Source organism: Scophthalmus maximus, chromosome 1 (genome assembly GCF_022379125.1).
Source record: "Scophthalmus maximus strain ysfricsl-2021 chromosome 1, ASM2237912v1, whole genome shotgun sequence".
NCBI lineage: Eukaryota > Metazoa > Chordata > Actinopteri > Pleuronectiformes > Scophthalmidae > Scophthalmus > Scophthalmus maximus.
The window spans coordinates 9046201-9062234 of NC_061515.1; the positions used below are offsets into that span (position 1 = coordinate 9046201).

General features: G+C 41.7%; 3 protein-coding genes across 3 annotated transcripts; 2 read left to right on the forward strand and 1 right to left on the reverse strand.

Annotated features, from left to right (window-relative positions):
- Positions 1–6420, reverse strand: nr0b2a (nuclear receptor subfamily 0, group B, member 2a). Its single transcript, XM_035630214.2, has 2 exons — positions 702–6420; positions 1–607 (listed from the first exon to the last, which is right to left on the reverse strand). The coding sequence occupies exons 1-2, from the start codon at positions 1234–1236 to the stop codon at positions 366–368; spliced, it is 777 nt and encodes a 258-aa protein (XP_035486107.1). The 5' UTR covers positions 1237–6420; the 3' UTR covers positions 1–365.
- gpatch3 (G patch domain containing 3) lies at positions 6324–9680 on the forward strand. The gene is made up of 7 exons (XM_035630200.2): positions 6324–6793; positions 7917–8365; positions 8481–8655; positions 8793–8852; positions 8960–9081; positions 9167–9294; positions 9416–9680. The coding sequence occupies exons 1-7, from the start codon at positions 6367–6369 to the stop codon at positions 9597–9599; spliced, it is 1545 nt and encodes a 514-aa protein (XP_035486093.1). The 5' UTR covers positions 6324–6366; the 3' UTR covers positions 9600–9680.
- Positions 9681–9823: 143 nt separating this feature from the next.
- Positions 9824–14013, forward strand: gpn2 (GPN-loop GTPase 2). The gene is made up of 6 exons (XM_035630206.2): positions 9824–10026; positions 10333–10844; positions 11025–11181; positions 11647–11807; positions 13187–13317; positions 13527–14013. The coding sequence occupies exons 2-6, from the start codon at positions 10422–10424 to the stop codon at positions 13597–13599; spliced, it is 945 nt and encodes a 314-aa protein (XP_035486099.2). The 5' UTR covers positions 9824–10026; positions 10333–10421; the 3' UTR covers positions 13600–14013.
- Positions 14014–16034: the final 2021 nt, after the last annotated feature.

Here is a 16034-nt window from a genome sequence, read left to right on the forward strand (position 1 = left end):
TTAATGTACAAAAATATATTTATTTGAAAAGTTGTGTCAATGTAGACAAACCTTATTTACAAGAGTGAAGCAAAACGGAGAAGATCTTCAACATAAGAAACAATGTATGAACAGTGGGTAGAGTCTGGAAAGTCAAATCTTTGCACCTAAACACTTGCAGATATGGCTTAAAGTGACCTCAGCTTTAATGTATTTATAAGAAATCCGAAGTTTCAAGTCCACTAATTCCCATAGTTTTTAAAAACTGCTTTCCTGTAAGATGTTCCTTCCTTCTTTTGTGAGGGGGGGACATTGCTGAGGTCAGTCAAAAAAATGTTCTGCATCACCGTCTTTCCTCCAGGACAGTCACATGAAGTCCACCGCCTCTATCTGCAGAAGAGCATGTCGACCAGCAGCTCCAGCAGATCGGCCTCGCCTATCACGGGCCGGAAGAAGAGTTCGGTGATGAGGCTGGGCGTGATGCTCTGCAGCACGGAGGACGCGAGGAGGATTCGAGCGAAGCGCTCCTGGTTCCCGGGCTGGATGAGCTGGACCACCTCGCTGAGGGCGTGCTGAGCCTCCTGTTGCAAGCCTTCGACAAACAGAGCTGCCTTTAAATCTGGAACATCTGTTGGTAGTGAAGACAGACAGTTAGGACATTGGTTGGCCAAATATAGTTGGAAGCATTTTCATGTAACTTCTTGTGATATAGAGCAACAAACCTGGATTAAATATCGTGGTCCCTTTGAGGTATGCATACTCCTTTGGACTCAAATCCAAACTCCAGAACTTTTTCAGGCAGGACTTGAGTTTGCTGACTCCGGCAATGGTGGGCTGCTCTCGCTCCATCTCGGGGCTCTTCTGTCGGTTCAGGAGGATCTTCTTCAGCATACTGTCAGCAGGCGTGTCCGTCACCTCGAAGTCCACGTGCTCCTGGGCCAGACCCAAAATGAAGAGCGGTGCCCAGCAGCTCTTGAGAAGAGAGAACTGGTCATTTGGTGGCAGCTGGTTAAAAGCAGGTAAGTTCTTCATGAACTGGACGGTTTTAACCAGAACCCCCGAAGCTTCTTTGCAAATCTCAACTGGCCTTCTGAGGCACACTGTCCGTCGCAGCTCACAGTTGCATCTGTGAGGTGCTGAATTGTAGTTGAAGTTGCCTCGACTCGGTTTGCTGTTATCCATTCGACTCAGGATGTTGAAGAGAATCGGGTTTGAAAGCCTGTCCCGGTCGGCCGAACAATGACATCCGTTATCCATTCTGTAGGTCGAGATGTGTGTCCTCTCAGAGGATGAGCCGACGAGCACTGCTGCTGCTACCTCCAGTGTCCCTGTATTTATAAGGCCAACCCGCCCTGCTCCGTGGACCTTGACTTGTCAATATAGTCTCTGTGAAAAACAACGGTGCGCTCTGCCAGGTGACTGATGGAATAACCCTGGGAAACCGATAAGCTTTTCTCAATGAAAGGGAGCTGGTAGAGTAACGCGTGGGTATCAAGAGGGTTGGGCCTTATCTTGTTACTGGTGTCATTAACCCAGGCAGTACCAAGTCACCAAGGACTGCAGAGGTAATCAGCCCCAACACTGTGTCCCTGCACTCTGCCAGCTCACACCTGGAGAGCTGGAAAGAGGCCAGGGCAGAGAGGGGGCAATGACCTGCGAGTTAAATCCTCCTTTTCTTACTGTAATCCCAAACTGGAATTATGAAAAGATAATTGGGTTGAACTGTAATTGATACAAAGGTGCCCAACACAACCTCTTCTCATAACCTTCATCCACCTTCAAAATTGATGAAATACATTGAAACTAACTGACACGGCTTGTGTCACTGGTATACCGTTAAAAAAAACAAACACATATGAAGCCGGGGGAGTGGGGAAATACTCAGAGAAAAGAAAGAAAAAAACTGATATATTGAGGTCAGGACAGGGTTCGGGGCTAAAGTTGAGTTTGTTTTTTCTTGTAGAATACAAACAGATCAGCTGTACATTGACAACACGGACACACTCACTGTACATTACAGACATCTATTATATAAATTTACAGACAATAAAGTAAATTGGGACAAAAACAAAATAAACCCATCTTATTTTGTAGTGAGTAAGTCAACTTTGGCAATTGTTCTCTTCTGAGAGGCACAATCCAATTAGAAATGGATATTCATTTATTTATTTATAATTCCATTTTACTTTTGTTTGTTTTCATTGACAGCTCCAATATTATTGTTGGATGTATTTGCACTAGGCTTCAGTAAAGTGAAATCAAAATGAGTTTCTTTTTTTTACTTTGGTCATGAGAATGAAATTAATGAAGTGTGTGGCTCAGTCAGATAAATAAATTGTGCCGTTCAGTTGATTGACTTCAGACAGAATCTTTTTATGTAACAGAGCTTGCTGCGTCTCAGACTGACATTTTTGGATAATTGCTTCATATACAATTTATTTTTTAAATCTGAAACAAGAGAATCCAAGGAATTTCTGTTCATGGTGGCTGTAAAAGGTGGTACAATGTTCCCCGTGCCACTGAAATGAGTTTCTCCTAATTCATTATCTTCCCTGTGCCTGGCACTGAGGTTGGAGACTGATAAGCAAATGACTTTATTATTGTTTCAAATAAATAAACAGCACATATCCGATCACACACTCCTTTATTTTGTACATTTAACACCATGAACATACTGAAGCAGTAAAGTGATAGGTGACACAAATTATACCATAATATGCTCTTCGCTTTTTGGTGGAACGTCTGCTGCTCAAGCCGAGAAGCTCCAGAGGAAGACGTGAACCACAGAGCAGCGGAGTCAAGGTCAGTCCACGGAGTGAATGACTGCAATAAAGAGTTTACATGCCAGACACAACTGGCAGCGCCAGTCACCAAATGTTTGTCTTACTCTGCCGTGTTCTCTTTACTCATGATTTCAAAAGATAACTCCGGAATATGTTTCATACCCTCCTGTTCTGTCCTAGGGTGATCTCACTAGGATACACAATGTTTATTCAGACGAGATGTGTCCTGTCCAAAACCACAGGAGCTAAATCAAACTGCACCTCGGCTTCAAATACACAAAGAAAACACATGATGTTATCTTAGAGAATGGAGTACTTTCCTTAGGGCTGCTTGAAAGCCCTCAGGTTCCTATTATTAGCTGGTTTCCAACTGAAGATTTGTCAAGCGTAATATTGTCTCTTCACTTTATATATATAGTGTTTTTTGATGTCTTAGTTTTGGGGTGTTTTACTGTCAGGATCCAGGCCTTCATCTCTCAGCCTTGATTTGGGGGATGGGGGTGGGTTAGTATATTTTGTGTATGTGTATTTGTTCTATATATTTTCATAATTTATTCAATGACATTAAAATTTGATCACAAAAAAGAGAACGTGTTGCTGTGCTACTCTGTGAAATGACCTGTAATGCACTCTGCATCTTATACCCTCGGACCTCATGAAGCATGCTGAGCTGTAAATGCTTGTGATAAGGCCCGTGTTTATGGAGGTTGGGAGCAGGCAGAGACGGACACGGAGGACAGACACTTATCTCTGCTAAGACAGTAAAAATAAAATGTCCTTCATTCTAAAAGTGTACCAACTGCTTTTTTTTCTGACCTCAGGGAATTGAAACTGTCCAGGTCTGATGGAAGCATGATGTAATGGCTAGCACGATATTTTTTTCTTTTTGCTATTATCATAATAAAAAAATACATGTACTGTATGAATCTGGACAATCATTGGATAACTTTGAGGAGAACTGTGTCAACATCCACTGAAAAAAAGTGTACTTTTCTTGTCAGTTTCCCCCAAATATTGATTTTTGTTTCCCCCTATAGTTTTAGTTTCCCCAGGTCACTGAAATCTCAGCATGACCCTTTAACATGTGTGCATGGTGAACATCTTTTCTGGAACATGAAAACTTGACCCTGACCTTTTGCTATTACAGTGGAGGTTCATTTTTCACAGGGTCATTGACCCGAAAACTTTATTACCGTGGGTTCCTTTAAATTCCTCAGGGGGGGGGAAATTATTTAATTATCCTGGAGTGAAGTCAAATCATATTGTTTATATGTAATTCTGTCAGATTCATTATAAAAGTAATGTATGTTAGAAACTTCCAACAACTGCACAAAGTAATGTGCAGTAAACAATTCTCAGGTTGATGTACATATATTTTCAAACCAATCCAATTCATAAAAATGTCTCTGTCAAGTTTTAAGACCTTCTTCCTCACAACAGAATTAAAAAATTCTAAGCGTCTTTGAGCATTTGGAAAAGTGCTATACAAAGTAGATGTATTATTTTCTCATCATTTTAGCCCGGAAGCATTTTACATTTTTTTGAATTTAGTTTGAAAAATATTTTTCCTGAGAGTGAGATATCAAAACAAAACTGGCACTAGTATTATTTAAATATATACAAAATTAACCATAACAAGCCCTAAAGATTAATTGTGAAACTTTACCTTAATTTCACTAAATCACAAAGGCAAACAAATCTTTGGTATGTGTGAGAAAAAACCTCATCTCTCCCATAGGGTCATAACTGGTTTATTTTAGCTTTGTTATTATTTTCCAGCACCTACATTCGTAACTGGTGTGTCTATTTTAATGACTCTACATGATGATATACACATTATAAAGTTTTAATCTTTCAGTACTTTACAAACACGGCTGTGTTTAGATCACAAACCTAGAAGTAAGGTAGAATTTACTGACTTACCCACAAAAAAAGTCAAGATGCTTTCAACACTACTCTTTTTTTGACATTCCTTAGGATTATTGGACTTCCACAAGCCCAGATGGCTATGACTAATGCACAGTAAGTGTTTAATATAGTGTGTAAAGTGATGTCAGAGTCCAGACACCCGGTTCTAGTTTTACTGCCCCTTACTATCCAAACACAGTGATAAAAGCTGAGGTGAAGGCTAAAGACTTAGCCACTGGGTCAATGCACTCTGTCTGAATATATTTCATGATTATGTCTCTGAAAGATTTTTGGTCAGGTGAAAGATTTATATATTTAGAAATAAAAGTCTTTTATTCAGTGGGAATAAAGACAAGTTGCCTTTTTGCGAATATCCAAAATATATATATATGTGAAATTTGAAACTGAGCCAGAATGGTGTTATATTATTTGAGTCGTGTGGTTTCGCTTCTCCCTTTCACTTTGAATCAAAGGTGCAGCATAGATCACTGTCAATGTTGTGTTCTATTAGTGTTATTAGTTCATGTTTTTGTAAAAGGAAACTCTACAAGAAGGGGAGTCTATCTTTAAAAGGCCTTTACGAAGGTATTTCCCATTTTGCCCAATTTGTACAAAGCGTTTTACTTTGTCTGATTTGTGTTGTCCGAGAGTTTATTTTGGGTATGACAACACTGATGTGGCCTGAATGGCTGAATGAGACAATGAGATACATTTCTCAGTGAAACAACATCATTATCACAGTATTTCTGTAAACACATCTCTTGGATACCAGGGGAATTTCAGTTTGGTTTAGATTGCAACAATCTCATTGATATAGTAATAACGGTGCACATAGTTACAGTAAAACCTGATGATATTCCTTTTATTTGACTGTTCGGGATAAGTACTTAGACACTGGATATGACGTCATGAAAGAATAAATATATATAGATCTAGGAGAACAAAACAAAAATATCTTCAAATATCTGTTTGTCTTTCATGTAGAACTCTTTACATGTCTTTGTTCTTTTTGCTGTGAAATGTGAAAAACGAGAACTGCACAGGATTACAAAATAAAGGAAAACACGTGCCCTCGAAAAAAACACTAGTAAAAGACTTAGAAAATATAGAGGAATGAAGAAAACGAAAAAATAAGAGGAAATATAAAGAGAAATACGGGGATAACATTTCATTTTCACATTTATTTACAATTTTTTTCTACATAAATTTAGATGATCTAATTTTTTTAGCTTTTATGAAATTATTATGTTTTTTCTTTCACATTGAGGTATTTCTGATTATATTTCTACATTTATTTTCTAATTCGACTTATTTGACAGATTTACTGTTTTATGGCACTCCCATGACTCCATACAAATACACACATAACTGTAAAACAATGTAGTCTTCCTCACGTGGGCACCCATGAAGGAGGCCGCTGACAATAGGTAGGAAAACACAGCAGTAATCAAATAATATACTGCCATAGAATTGTTGACAAATACTGTACATTACAATACTTTGGAATACAGGCACTTACCGTATGAACCGTTATTTCTTGTTTAACTTATTATAATTGAATAATAGGGGCTGCTGCTACGACTGTGGTTATATAAAGCAAGTAAACGTAAACGTCTCCGGAAGCGGATGTGACGACGTCTCTGAAGCCGTACTGATGACGTACTGATGACGTACGTCGTCCAGTCGATAAACAATCATGGCGGACTGTGAAAGCGTCGCTCCCGTGTATTTGGCGATCAGCAACATCCCCGTCGCCTTTCGCTCGGCGGACCTGAGGAATTACTTCAGTCAGTTCGTGGAGAGCGGCGGTTTTCAGTGTTTCCACTACCGCCACCGGCCGGAGGTTCTCCGAGAGTCCGAGGGCGCCGGAGACGACGCCGAGTGTGGAGACGTCGAGGAGGAGGAGGAAGGCGGCTCCCAGTCTCCACAGACCGACCAGCTCGACACAAGCACCGCGGCCAAGAGGCCGGCGGCGGGCTCGTGCTGCTGTGTCGTCGCGGTTCGCGGTGCGGACGCGGACCGGTTCGTCAGGATGTATGCGCGGAATAACTGGATCGACTCGAAGGGCTCATGGCTCGCCCGGCGCTGTGTCATCAAGCGGATCAAAGTATCTCACGACAAAGGTGAGTGAGACACTTTAACGTGTAGTGTGTGTGTGTGTGTGTGTGTGTGTGTGTGTGTGTACTTGCACAGATAAGTTTGTGAGAAGAACCATACCGAGTACTGATCTAATGGAGTGAGGACACGTTTGGGAAAGTGGGGACATTTTGGCTGGTTCCCACTTTCTTAGGGTTGGTGCTCTGCATTTAGTTGTGATGGTTAATGAGAGGGGCTAGGGAATGCATTATAGCAATGAGTGTCCTCACTACGATTTGCTTCAGGTTTATTCGTGTCTTTTCTAGATTCTGTCAGTTGCTTCTTTGCACTGTAATGTACAGTACGTGTACAAAACCTGTGTGTGTGTGTGTGTGTGTGTGTGTGTGTGTGTGTGTGTGTGTGTGTGTGTGTGTGTGTGTGTGTGACTGACTGACTGACTCAAACTGCCTTAAACTTTACTGTTGGTCAATCAATCACGAACAGGAAGAGAAAGAAAAGACGTCCCTCCGCCTCGTTTTGTCGGGGTTTCCTCTGCTCCTGTTGTGCCATATCAAAGGGGCACTCTGCGGATTTCCCACTGTGGTTCTGTGACTAGTCTGCAGGGAGCTTTACTCACCCCAAGGAAATAAAAAAAACAATAACATTGCCTTGGTCTGAGAGACTACACGCTTGTTACATAAATCCTGCATTACAAACTGTTACAGAGTTGGTTGCATCGTGGATAGTGAAGGATCAACTGTGTTGTGAGCTTGACCCATTCTGGGCACTAACACCCAGACAGTCTTGGCCTCTGCTGCTTTGAAATGTTTTTCCGAGACCTTTCAACAATAATGACCAGCAACATGCCCATCACAAGCTATTAGAGCTCAGATTATTAGCACAGTAACAGTCTTGGTATTTATGAAGTTATTATCACCAAAGATTTTTTTAAATGATACATTTGCAATCAGGAAACTTTCTAACTCTTTTCATGTAAATAGAAGCTTCTCTGTTAGATAAAGTGTAGGAATTATGTAATCGATGTCATGGCATATTTGTGTAAATGTTTATTTCTGAAAATTCGTTTTCTTTTTTCTTGTTTAATTGTGGCCTAAAGTGTTCCACTGTTCATACATGTAAATCTTTTTTTTTTTTTTTTACTCCTCACAGATGATGAATCCTTCCCCTATAAAACAAAGTACGAGCAGCGGCACCATGTTTCATTAACGGAGCGTTTCACAGAGGCCGACCTCAAAAGCCTATCCGAGCTGAATCCGCCCGCCCTGATGCAGAATGGGAATGTGGGCACGCCGGTGAAAGTGTTCCTGCAGCTCATCCAGTCCTGCAGACTGCCTCCGCGCCTCATCCGAAAGTTGGGCCTCACTTTCCCCAAGACCAGCTCCAACCGCCGATACGGCAACGTACCTTACGAGTATTGGGACACTTGGACACTTCCGGCCACAGAGGAGACCGTATTAACAGCTGCTGGACATGAAATATCAGGACCAGGCACTTTGGCTGATCGACCCTCGAGACAACTGACTGACAGCACGAAAACAACAGAGGCTGACGAGCCGCAGAAAGAGGAGGAAGAGGATGCACAGTCTAACGCAGATGATGTGGGTATAAGTTTAAATCCATCAATACCTGTCAGTTATTAACATGTGTAGGCTGTGATACGGGGCTGGCTGAATTATCGTCATCGTCATCATCTTTTGGCAATATTGGTTGCAGGATGATGACCGCTGTGAGGAGTGGGAACGCCATGAGGCTTTACACGAGGATGTCACGAGCCAGGAGCGAAGCAAAGAGAGGCTGTATGAAGAAGAAATCGAGTTGAAGTGGGAAAAGGGCGGCTCAGGCCTGGTGTTCTACACCGATGCTCAGTACTGGCATGAAGAAGAAGGAGGTATGCAAAAATACACATCAAAAATGGATTTATTTACCAGCCTTTTGTCATGACTTCTTGAAAAATTGGTTATGAAAATGACAATTACATAATGTGTTTTGCTTGTTTTACATTTTGTGTCTCTTGTTTTTGTTTAGATTTCGATGAGCAAACGGCGGACGACTGGGACGTCGATATGAGTGTTTACTATGATAAAGGTATCCAAAGTTTGTCACCCAAATCGATTATCTTGATTGAGAAGGGAACCAAAAAATGTTGTCTGTGCAGAGTCAGATTGTGTTTAACCAGGCTCTTCCTCTCACAGATGGAGGCGACATGGATGCCCGCGACTACGTCCGAATGCGCTACGAAAAGAGGCTGAGGGAGGGTCTCGAAGATGGATCTGGATCCAGTCAGTCAATCGGCAAGTTTGAGAAGTTCACTAAGGTAAGGTTGCCACCACCTATAATTTGCTGCCAAAATGTCTCCTACAGTCTACTGGCTATTTAATCACTATATTTCCCGTGGGCAGGGTTTCGGCCGTCGTGTGATGGAGAAGCAAGGCTGGAAGGATGGCGAAGGCTTGGGGAACAGTCAAGCTGGAATCCCTGAAGCCCTGACGAGTGATGGCCAACATCCTAACTGCAAAAGGGGCTTTGGGTGAGCATAAATACAAAAACAGAATTGAAAAAATATAATTGCACACTTTTGGTATGTTATTATTGTTTTGTTTGCCCATACATTGCTCTCCTTGTGCTATTGAAAATATCTCTTTTTGCAGGTATCACGGACGGAAATTGCACTTACATCCCGGGAAAAAGGCCAGAAAGGATTTCCATATATCTACAGTATATGATAAACCCAAAGACATAGATGAAGGTGACACCTTGCTAAGACGCCAACCAAACACCAATATGAAGTACAGAGGCTGGCAGCCAGGTGGCACCATCGGACCACGGAGATGACGTCAAACAAATTATCATTTTGTATATACTTATTTTTGCTTAGTTGTCTGCCTTTGATATTAAAAAAATGTTTTGAACCATCCACTCATCATGTGCTGAGTCTTTTTACCTTTTAAATGCTTAGTGAATGTAATGAAATCAGACGGTTCACTATCTCAGAGAAAAAATAATTCTACATTGGTGCTGCATGTTTTAATGGAATTGTTTGTGCTTTACTGAGTATATAACTTAAGAGCCAGGTTGAAAAAATGTATCTAGTCCAATCACATAGATCTTGAGTTATTGTAGTTATTGTAGTGCTCTTTTTAAAAACATTTTTTTTTTAAACGCCGCTTTTATTGTGACACCTCGGTATCGTAACCCGGAAGTGTTCTGGTGTACATCAGCCTTGTGTATCGACCATCGTACGCATGCAAACAAAACGCCGGTACGTGGGTTTTACTCGTCAGCTTGTCGATACATTCAAATTATTGAAGTCCACAGCTATGTAAAGAAATTGTTGTAAGCGTTTGTTGCAGTTTGCACACACACTTGAGGCTAACTAGTGGCTAACTAGCGGCTAACTAGCTCACATTAGCCAGCTAGCTTCAATAACGTCAACTTTGACGAGTGTGTAACTTGACGTCATTTAGACATAATCACTCTTTGTCAAGTTGGTGAATAAAAGGCTGAACTCGCCTCCGGCCAGTGAAGTGCTGTGATCTGACACTAACTGATGACGTGACTCTACTAGATAACAGTGAGCTGGATGCTTGCCTGCTGGTCCCATCTGATGTGAACCCCTGCAGCCCTCCAGTCTTCCCCCCCCTTGGCGCCGCAGCCATGTCCGGCCAGACCGCAGCAGCGACCCCCCCTCTCCGATTCGGCCAGGTGGTCATCGGACCCCCGGGGTCGGGCAAAACCACGTACTGCCAAGGAATGCAAGAGTTCATGACTCACCTGGGACGCAAGGTGGTCGTGGTGAACATGGACCCCGCTAACGAGGGCCTGCCGTACCCCTGTGCGGTGGACGTGTCGGAGCTGGTCACCCTGGACGACGTCATGGAGGGCCTGAAGCTCGGGCCCAACGGCGGGCTCCTCTACTGCATGGACTACGTCGAGGCCAACCTGGACTGGCTGGAGAACAAGCTGAAACAGCACAGTGACTGCTACTTCTTGTTCGACTGCCCCGGACAGGTGGAGCTCTACACCCACCAGAGTTCAGTGAAGAACATATTCTCTCAGCTGGCCAAGTGGAATTTCAGGGTGAGCCTCCAATGCATGCAGGGATGACAGGGGGTCTGGTGTAAACTGATCACTTCATCCATACAAACATTATGCAAGTACTAGATAAGAAAGTGATTTCCCTTTTAGATTTCCCATTTACACCTTGTTGTCCCCCCCCCCCCCCCCCCCCCCCCCCCCCCTCTGTGTGGCTGCTTTCAGCTGACAGCGGTGCACCTCGTGGACTCTCATTACTGTGCGGACCCAGCCAAGTTCATCTCTGTGCTGTGCACCTCCCTGTCCACCATGCTGCATGTGGAGCTCCCCCACGTCAACGTCCTCTCCAAGATGGACTTGATTGAGCAGTATGGCAAACTGGGTAAGAGCTGTGCGCTCTACCTTCAAATGACACGGACGCTACACGTACTGACAAGAGGATTCTTGTATTTTACAGGCACAATAATCTCACTATTTGTTAATGAGAAATTAAGGTTTACACATTATGTTGGATAGATAGAGATTATTTATTTGTTCAGTACAATGATTTTGTACTTAACAAGCCTGTTGATGCCGAATTAGGTAGCAGACACAATATTAAGACTACAGAGTAAAGGATAAAGGGTAAAATAGAAGCTATAAAGGAAATTGACAATAAAATCTTATCAACTAGGAAAACAGGGAAAAAGTATCAAATATATATAAATATGTATGTACAAGGAACAAAAATAGAGCCAGTAGTAGAAATAAAGTGATAAATCATGGAATAAAGTGTATATAGATGGAATCAAGTTTAAGTTATTTACTATGGTAACATTTTTGTTTTCTTGTCTGTATTCCTGTACAGCCTTCAACCTTGACTTCTACACAGAGGTGATGGATCTGACCTATCTTCTCGATCACCTGGCTGCAGATCCTTTCTTTAAAAAATTCCACCATCTTAATACAAAGTTGGCAGAGGTCATACAAGATTACGGCCTCGTCTCCTTTGTGCCTCTCAATGTACAGGTATTACTTGAGAAATTTCATTGTTACATGTTGGGGGAGTGACCCACAGTGACTCAGGCTTAAAATAGCTCATGATACATTATACATTATAGCCAATTGGACCTTAATATTGCTACAAACCCAGTAAATGACTATTCAGTAAATTAAGTTAATACAGTAGATTTAATAATTAAATATAATCCACTGGGGATTTCCTAATTCAAAAAATTAGACTAGTGTAGAAGCCACTTGTACATGGTTGTCATCAGCCCTCTGAAGATAGATAGTACTGTATTGATCCCAAACTGTGAAATTCCAGAAAAAGAACAAAATGTAATTTCATAAAGTCTTCATAAAGTGACACTGAAAAAGAAAAGCACGACTCTCTATCTGACTTAGGTTATTGCTCTTTTGCAGTTACACATGTACTTTCAGCTAAATAAATCTAAAAAAGAAAATTAAAAATCCAAGACCAAACATAGCCTGACCAGCGTCATCTTATCGATCATCATTACTTTGTCATTGGCAGAAATCAGGCTTTGAATGGTCCAGTTCTGTGTGTATTAAAACAGACTGACAGATAATAGTTTGTTTATTGCAAATGAAAACACAATTTATCACTAAATATTTCAAAAGATTTCATCACCAAATAAGTCATAATCGTGAACCTCTTTTAGCATTTCAAATTGAAGACTGGATCAATTTTGCGCAGATGGACTGGACTGGTGAAAGGGAGTGGACTGTCTGCACACTGTATTCATTCCCTGACATTATGTCTTTATGGAGACTAATTTGATCCTGTGCGTGTCAAGAGAAAGGAGTCTAGACCCCGCTGTACCATCACTGCATATTGGACTAGTAATTTATACAAATAGCAGCTTTGCACTTGGAAAATGCAGCCATTGCGATTCATTTCTCTTTCCACACCCACTGAGTTAAAGCAGCCACTAGTTACCTTGGTTACCATGGTATTTAACACAGCAAATGTAAAAGGCAAAAACACAACAAGTTTGACCTTGAGAAAGGCAAGATGCTAAACGCTGAGCATCGGAGGCCAGTGAAGTTCATAGTTGCTCTCGAGTACTGAGCCGTGATTAACAACAACAATAAGTTAGAAAAGGCTGTTTTACAACATTTACATCTTTTAAAGGAAGGTTCCTTTATGCAGTAGATCAGACTGCTAGAGGAAAAAATAGGGAAAGAGAATTAGGACATTATAAAGCACATCAGATATTATTCAGACTTGTGTTTGGGTTACTACAATGTACTTTAGGACCTTTTGCACATTAACAAGGTTTCAGTGAGAGTGTCTCAGAAACTGTCTTGTCAATGGGTAGTTCCAGTGAATTTCTACCAGGGAAAACCCCCTGGAATTAAATACTTCTCTTTTCTGCTTCCAGGACAAAGAGAGTATGATTCAAGTCTTACGAGCAGTGGACAAGGCCAACGGCTACTGCTTTGGAGACCTGGAGGAGAGGAATATACAGGCCATGATGTCAGCTGCTGTGGGGGCAGACTTCCAGTTCGACTCGTATCCTTTCCTAATCACTGTGGTGACTCACTCTGACTCATCTGGTTTAAAAATCAAACCTTAACATTTACGGGAGGCATCTGAAAAAAAACTGAAAACTTTCCACTTATTTAAGAGCGAAATGTACTTAACAAAACCTGAACCTGAAAATATATATATTTAAAATTGTGTTGTTTTGTCATGTTTTTCCCTTAACAATTGACCTCCAGTACTCTTGGAGTGCAAGAGAGGTATGTTGAGACCAGTGGGAAGACTGTGGAGGAGGAAATGATGCATCTGTAAACTGAAAAGCCCAATTTAAAGGACAGAACTTGCTGCCTTTAAGCGCAAATATAACAGGGGAGGCTTGGCAACATCCACCTCATCTGGCCCGAACAGTGAGGTCCTCTCCTCCCCCTCACTTCAATGTTTCAAGGTTGCACCACCTGTGATTGATTTGATCTGCTGTACTAATGTCTGTGTATACAACAATAATGGACATTTTCAATAGATGCCAGCACATTTTATTAGAATGTATCAAATGCAAGAACCTTATTTTTTCTGTCTTTCTTTTCCTGAATATGTTAGATATTTGAGGGCCTGATAAGGTTGAGGACTTACAGGTACATTTTCTGAACCCTCATATTCAGATACAGGCAATGACTGCAATACAAGTAAGGGCATGAATTAACTGAAAATAAAGGATTCATCTTCATATTTCTTGCTGCTTGTTTTCAGTTTATTGACATGAAAATTAAGCTTGTTTTTTCAGATTTTTTCTCAGGATATAGATACATGAATGGGTAAATATCACAAACTATACATCTTCTATTACAGAATGAAATGTAAATAAAATAAAATTGATATTTCCTGTGTAAAGGTCGAGTACCATATGGTTTGATGTGCAGCCAGTTTATATTTACGTTTTAAGAGTTGAATGTCTTAAAACCAGAGGTTTTTCAAAGTGGGGAGGCTCAATAAATGGGGGGAGAAAATATATTACATCGGAAAAGGAGATCATGTAGAATAATCTAAATATGTTCCCCAAGCCAGAAACCAGTTAATCAGGACAGGCCTTTTTTTAAATATGTTTTGTGTTGGCTGAAGTTGTGTCAAAAAGCAATATTAATATGCCATTGCTCAATTGATGATTGTCAATGTGATGCACAGGCGTCCAGCAATTGAGCACACCTAAGAAACCTAAGGTAAGATCGAGGGTTCACCATTTCCCATGCTTTGTCTGAGGGGAGACTCAGACTCAGACTCTGAATATTCCCTGTTATAAACAATACTGTGCCACATGTAGTTTCATGTCAAGAATAGATTATGGTTATTGTGGCGCATAACAGTCTCCCCTTTTTCCAGAGCTTTCAGGTCTGTGAAAAAGTTGATGCAGTGTAAAATGGAAAACAAATATGCTATTCCATTCGCTACACGATGTCCACAGATCATATTTAATGACAAAACGACATTAAACATCACAATCACAAGTCGGTGACTTTGGCCACAAGTCACAGTCATCGGAAGTCGGGCCTTCTTCTCGTCCAGCAGGTGTCGCATGTGCTTGCAAACCCATCGCCCAGATCCACAACAAAAAGTCTGCTCCACCTTTTCCCAGACGCCGAGCAGAAAAATTAAGTCAGGCGGGGAGAGGAAGCCACATTAAATCTGTGTTTCTGCACAACTGGCCCTGTGTCTGGTCTCTGCGATGGAAGAGCTGTGTGTTTCTAAAAGCAACTAAAAACTCTGCTGTGACTTGGACGAGACGAATTGTTGAGCTGCTCTTATTGTTGTGCTTCTGTCTTCACCGTGTCGCCCAACATGCCACATGTTTATTCACTAAAATAAAAATAAACCAAACACTCTTTTTTTTTTAACACAAACGGCCCTTTGGGTGCGCGCACGCAGGGATGTAGTCAGCCTTAAATAAAGCGTGATCCACTTTGCGTGCTCGCGCTATTGTGGGAAATTACATTAACCCTGTGCTGGTGCTGTGATGTGGCTGGGAAATGTATATGTGCACCACGGCTGCTCTCGGCGCATTAGGGGGGTGTGTCAGGCAGAATGTTAAATTGTGGTCCGATGTTTGTACATGTGATCAAGTATGTCTCCTCGCTGCTACTTCCTGTATTTTCCTCCCCTGTAAGCCCCCTAGAGGTAGATACGTGTGTGTGTGTGTGTGTCGAGAGAGTGAGTGAGAAAATAAACCGAAAGGCTATCTCGTTCTTCTTACACAGCCCAAACCCGAATTCTTTTCAATACAAATTCGAACAATTAAACGCCTCATAAACCTTACCATGCCTTTGTATTGCATTATTAAACGAAAAGAAGAAAAAAAAAACACATACACACCAACGCACGCACGCACACGCACACACACACACACACACACACACACACACACACACTTCTCATTACCATCCCACCCCTGCTCAATGCTGTGTGTGCACACTCACACCCTATGCGTTTTGTTGATGCCAAAAAATGTCTGCTTCATTTGACTGAGAATGGAGGGGGGTGGGGGGTGCAAATGCCCCATTTTTTTCTAATTGTTGGGAGACTTTGAAACTGTTCATGCATCCTCTGTCTGGTAGATAAGGTCGTTTTTTTCTTCTCTACTGCACGGCGTAGTTCAATGTTAGTAGGGTGAGAGAGAGAGCGAGAGGGAGGGAGAGAGAGCTGGAGCCTGTGCGCCCATCCCCCCACACTCAGCAGAAGAGTGTTTCTGCTTGGAGTGA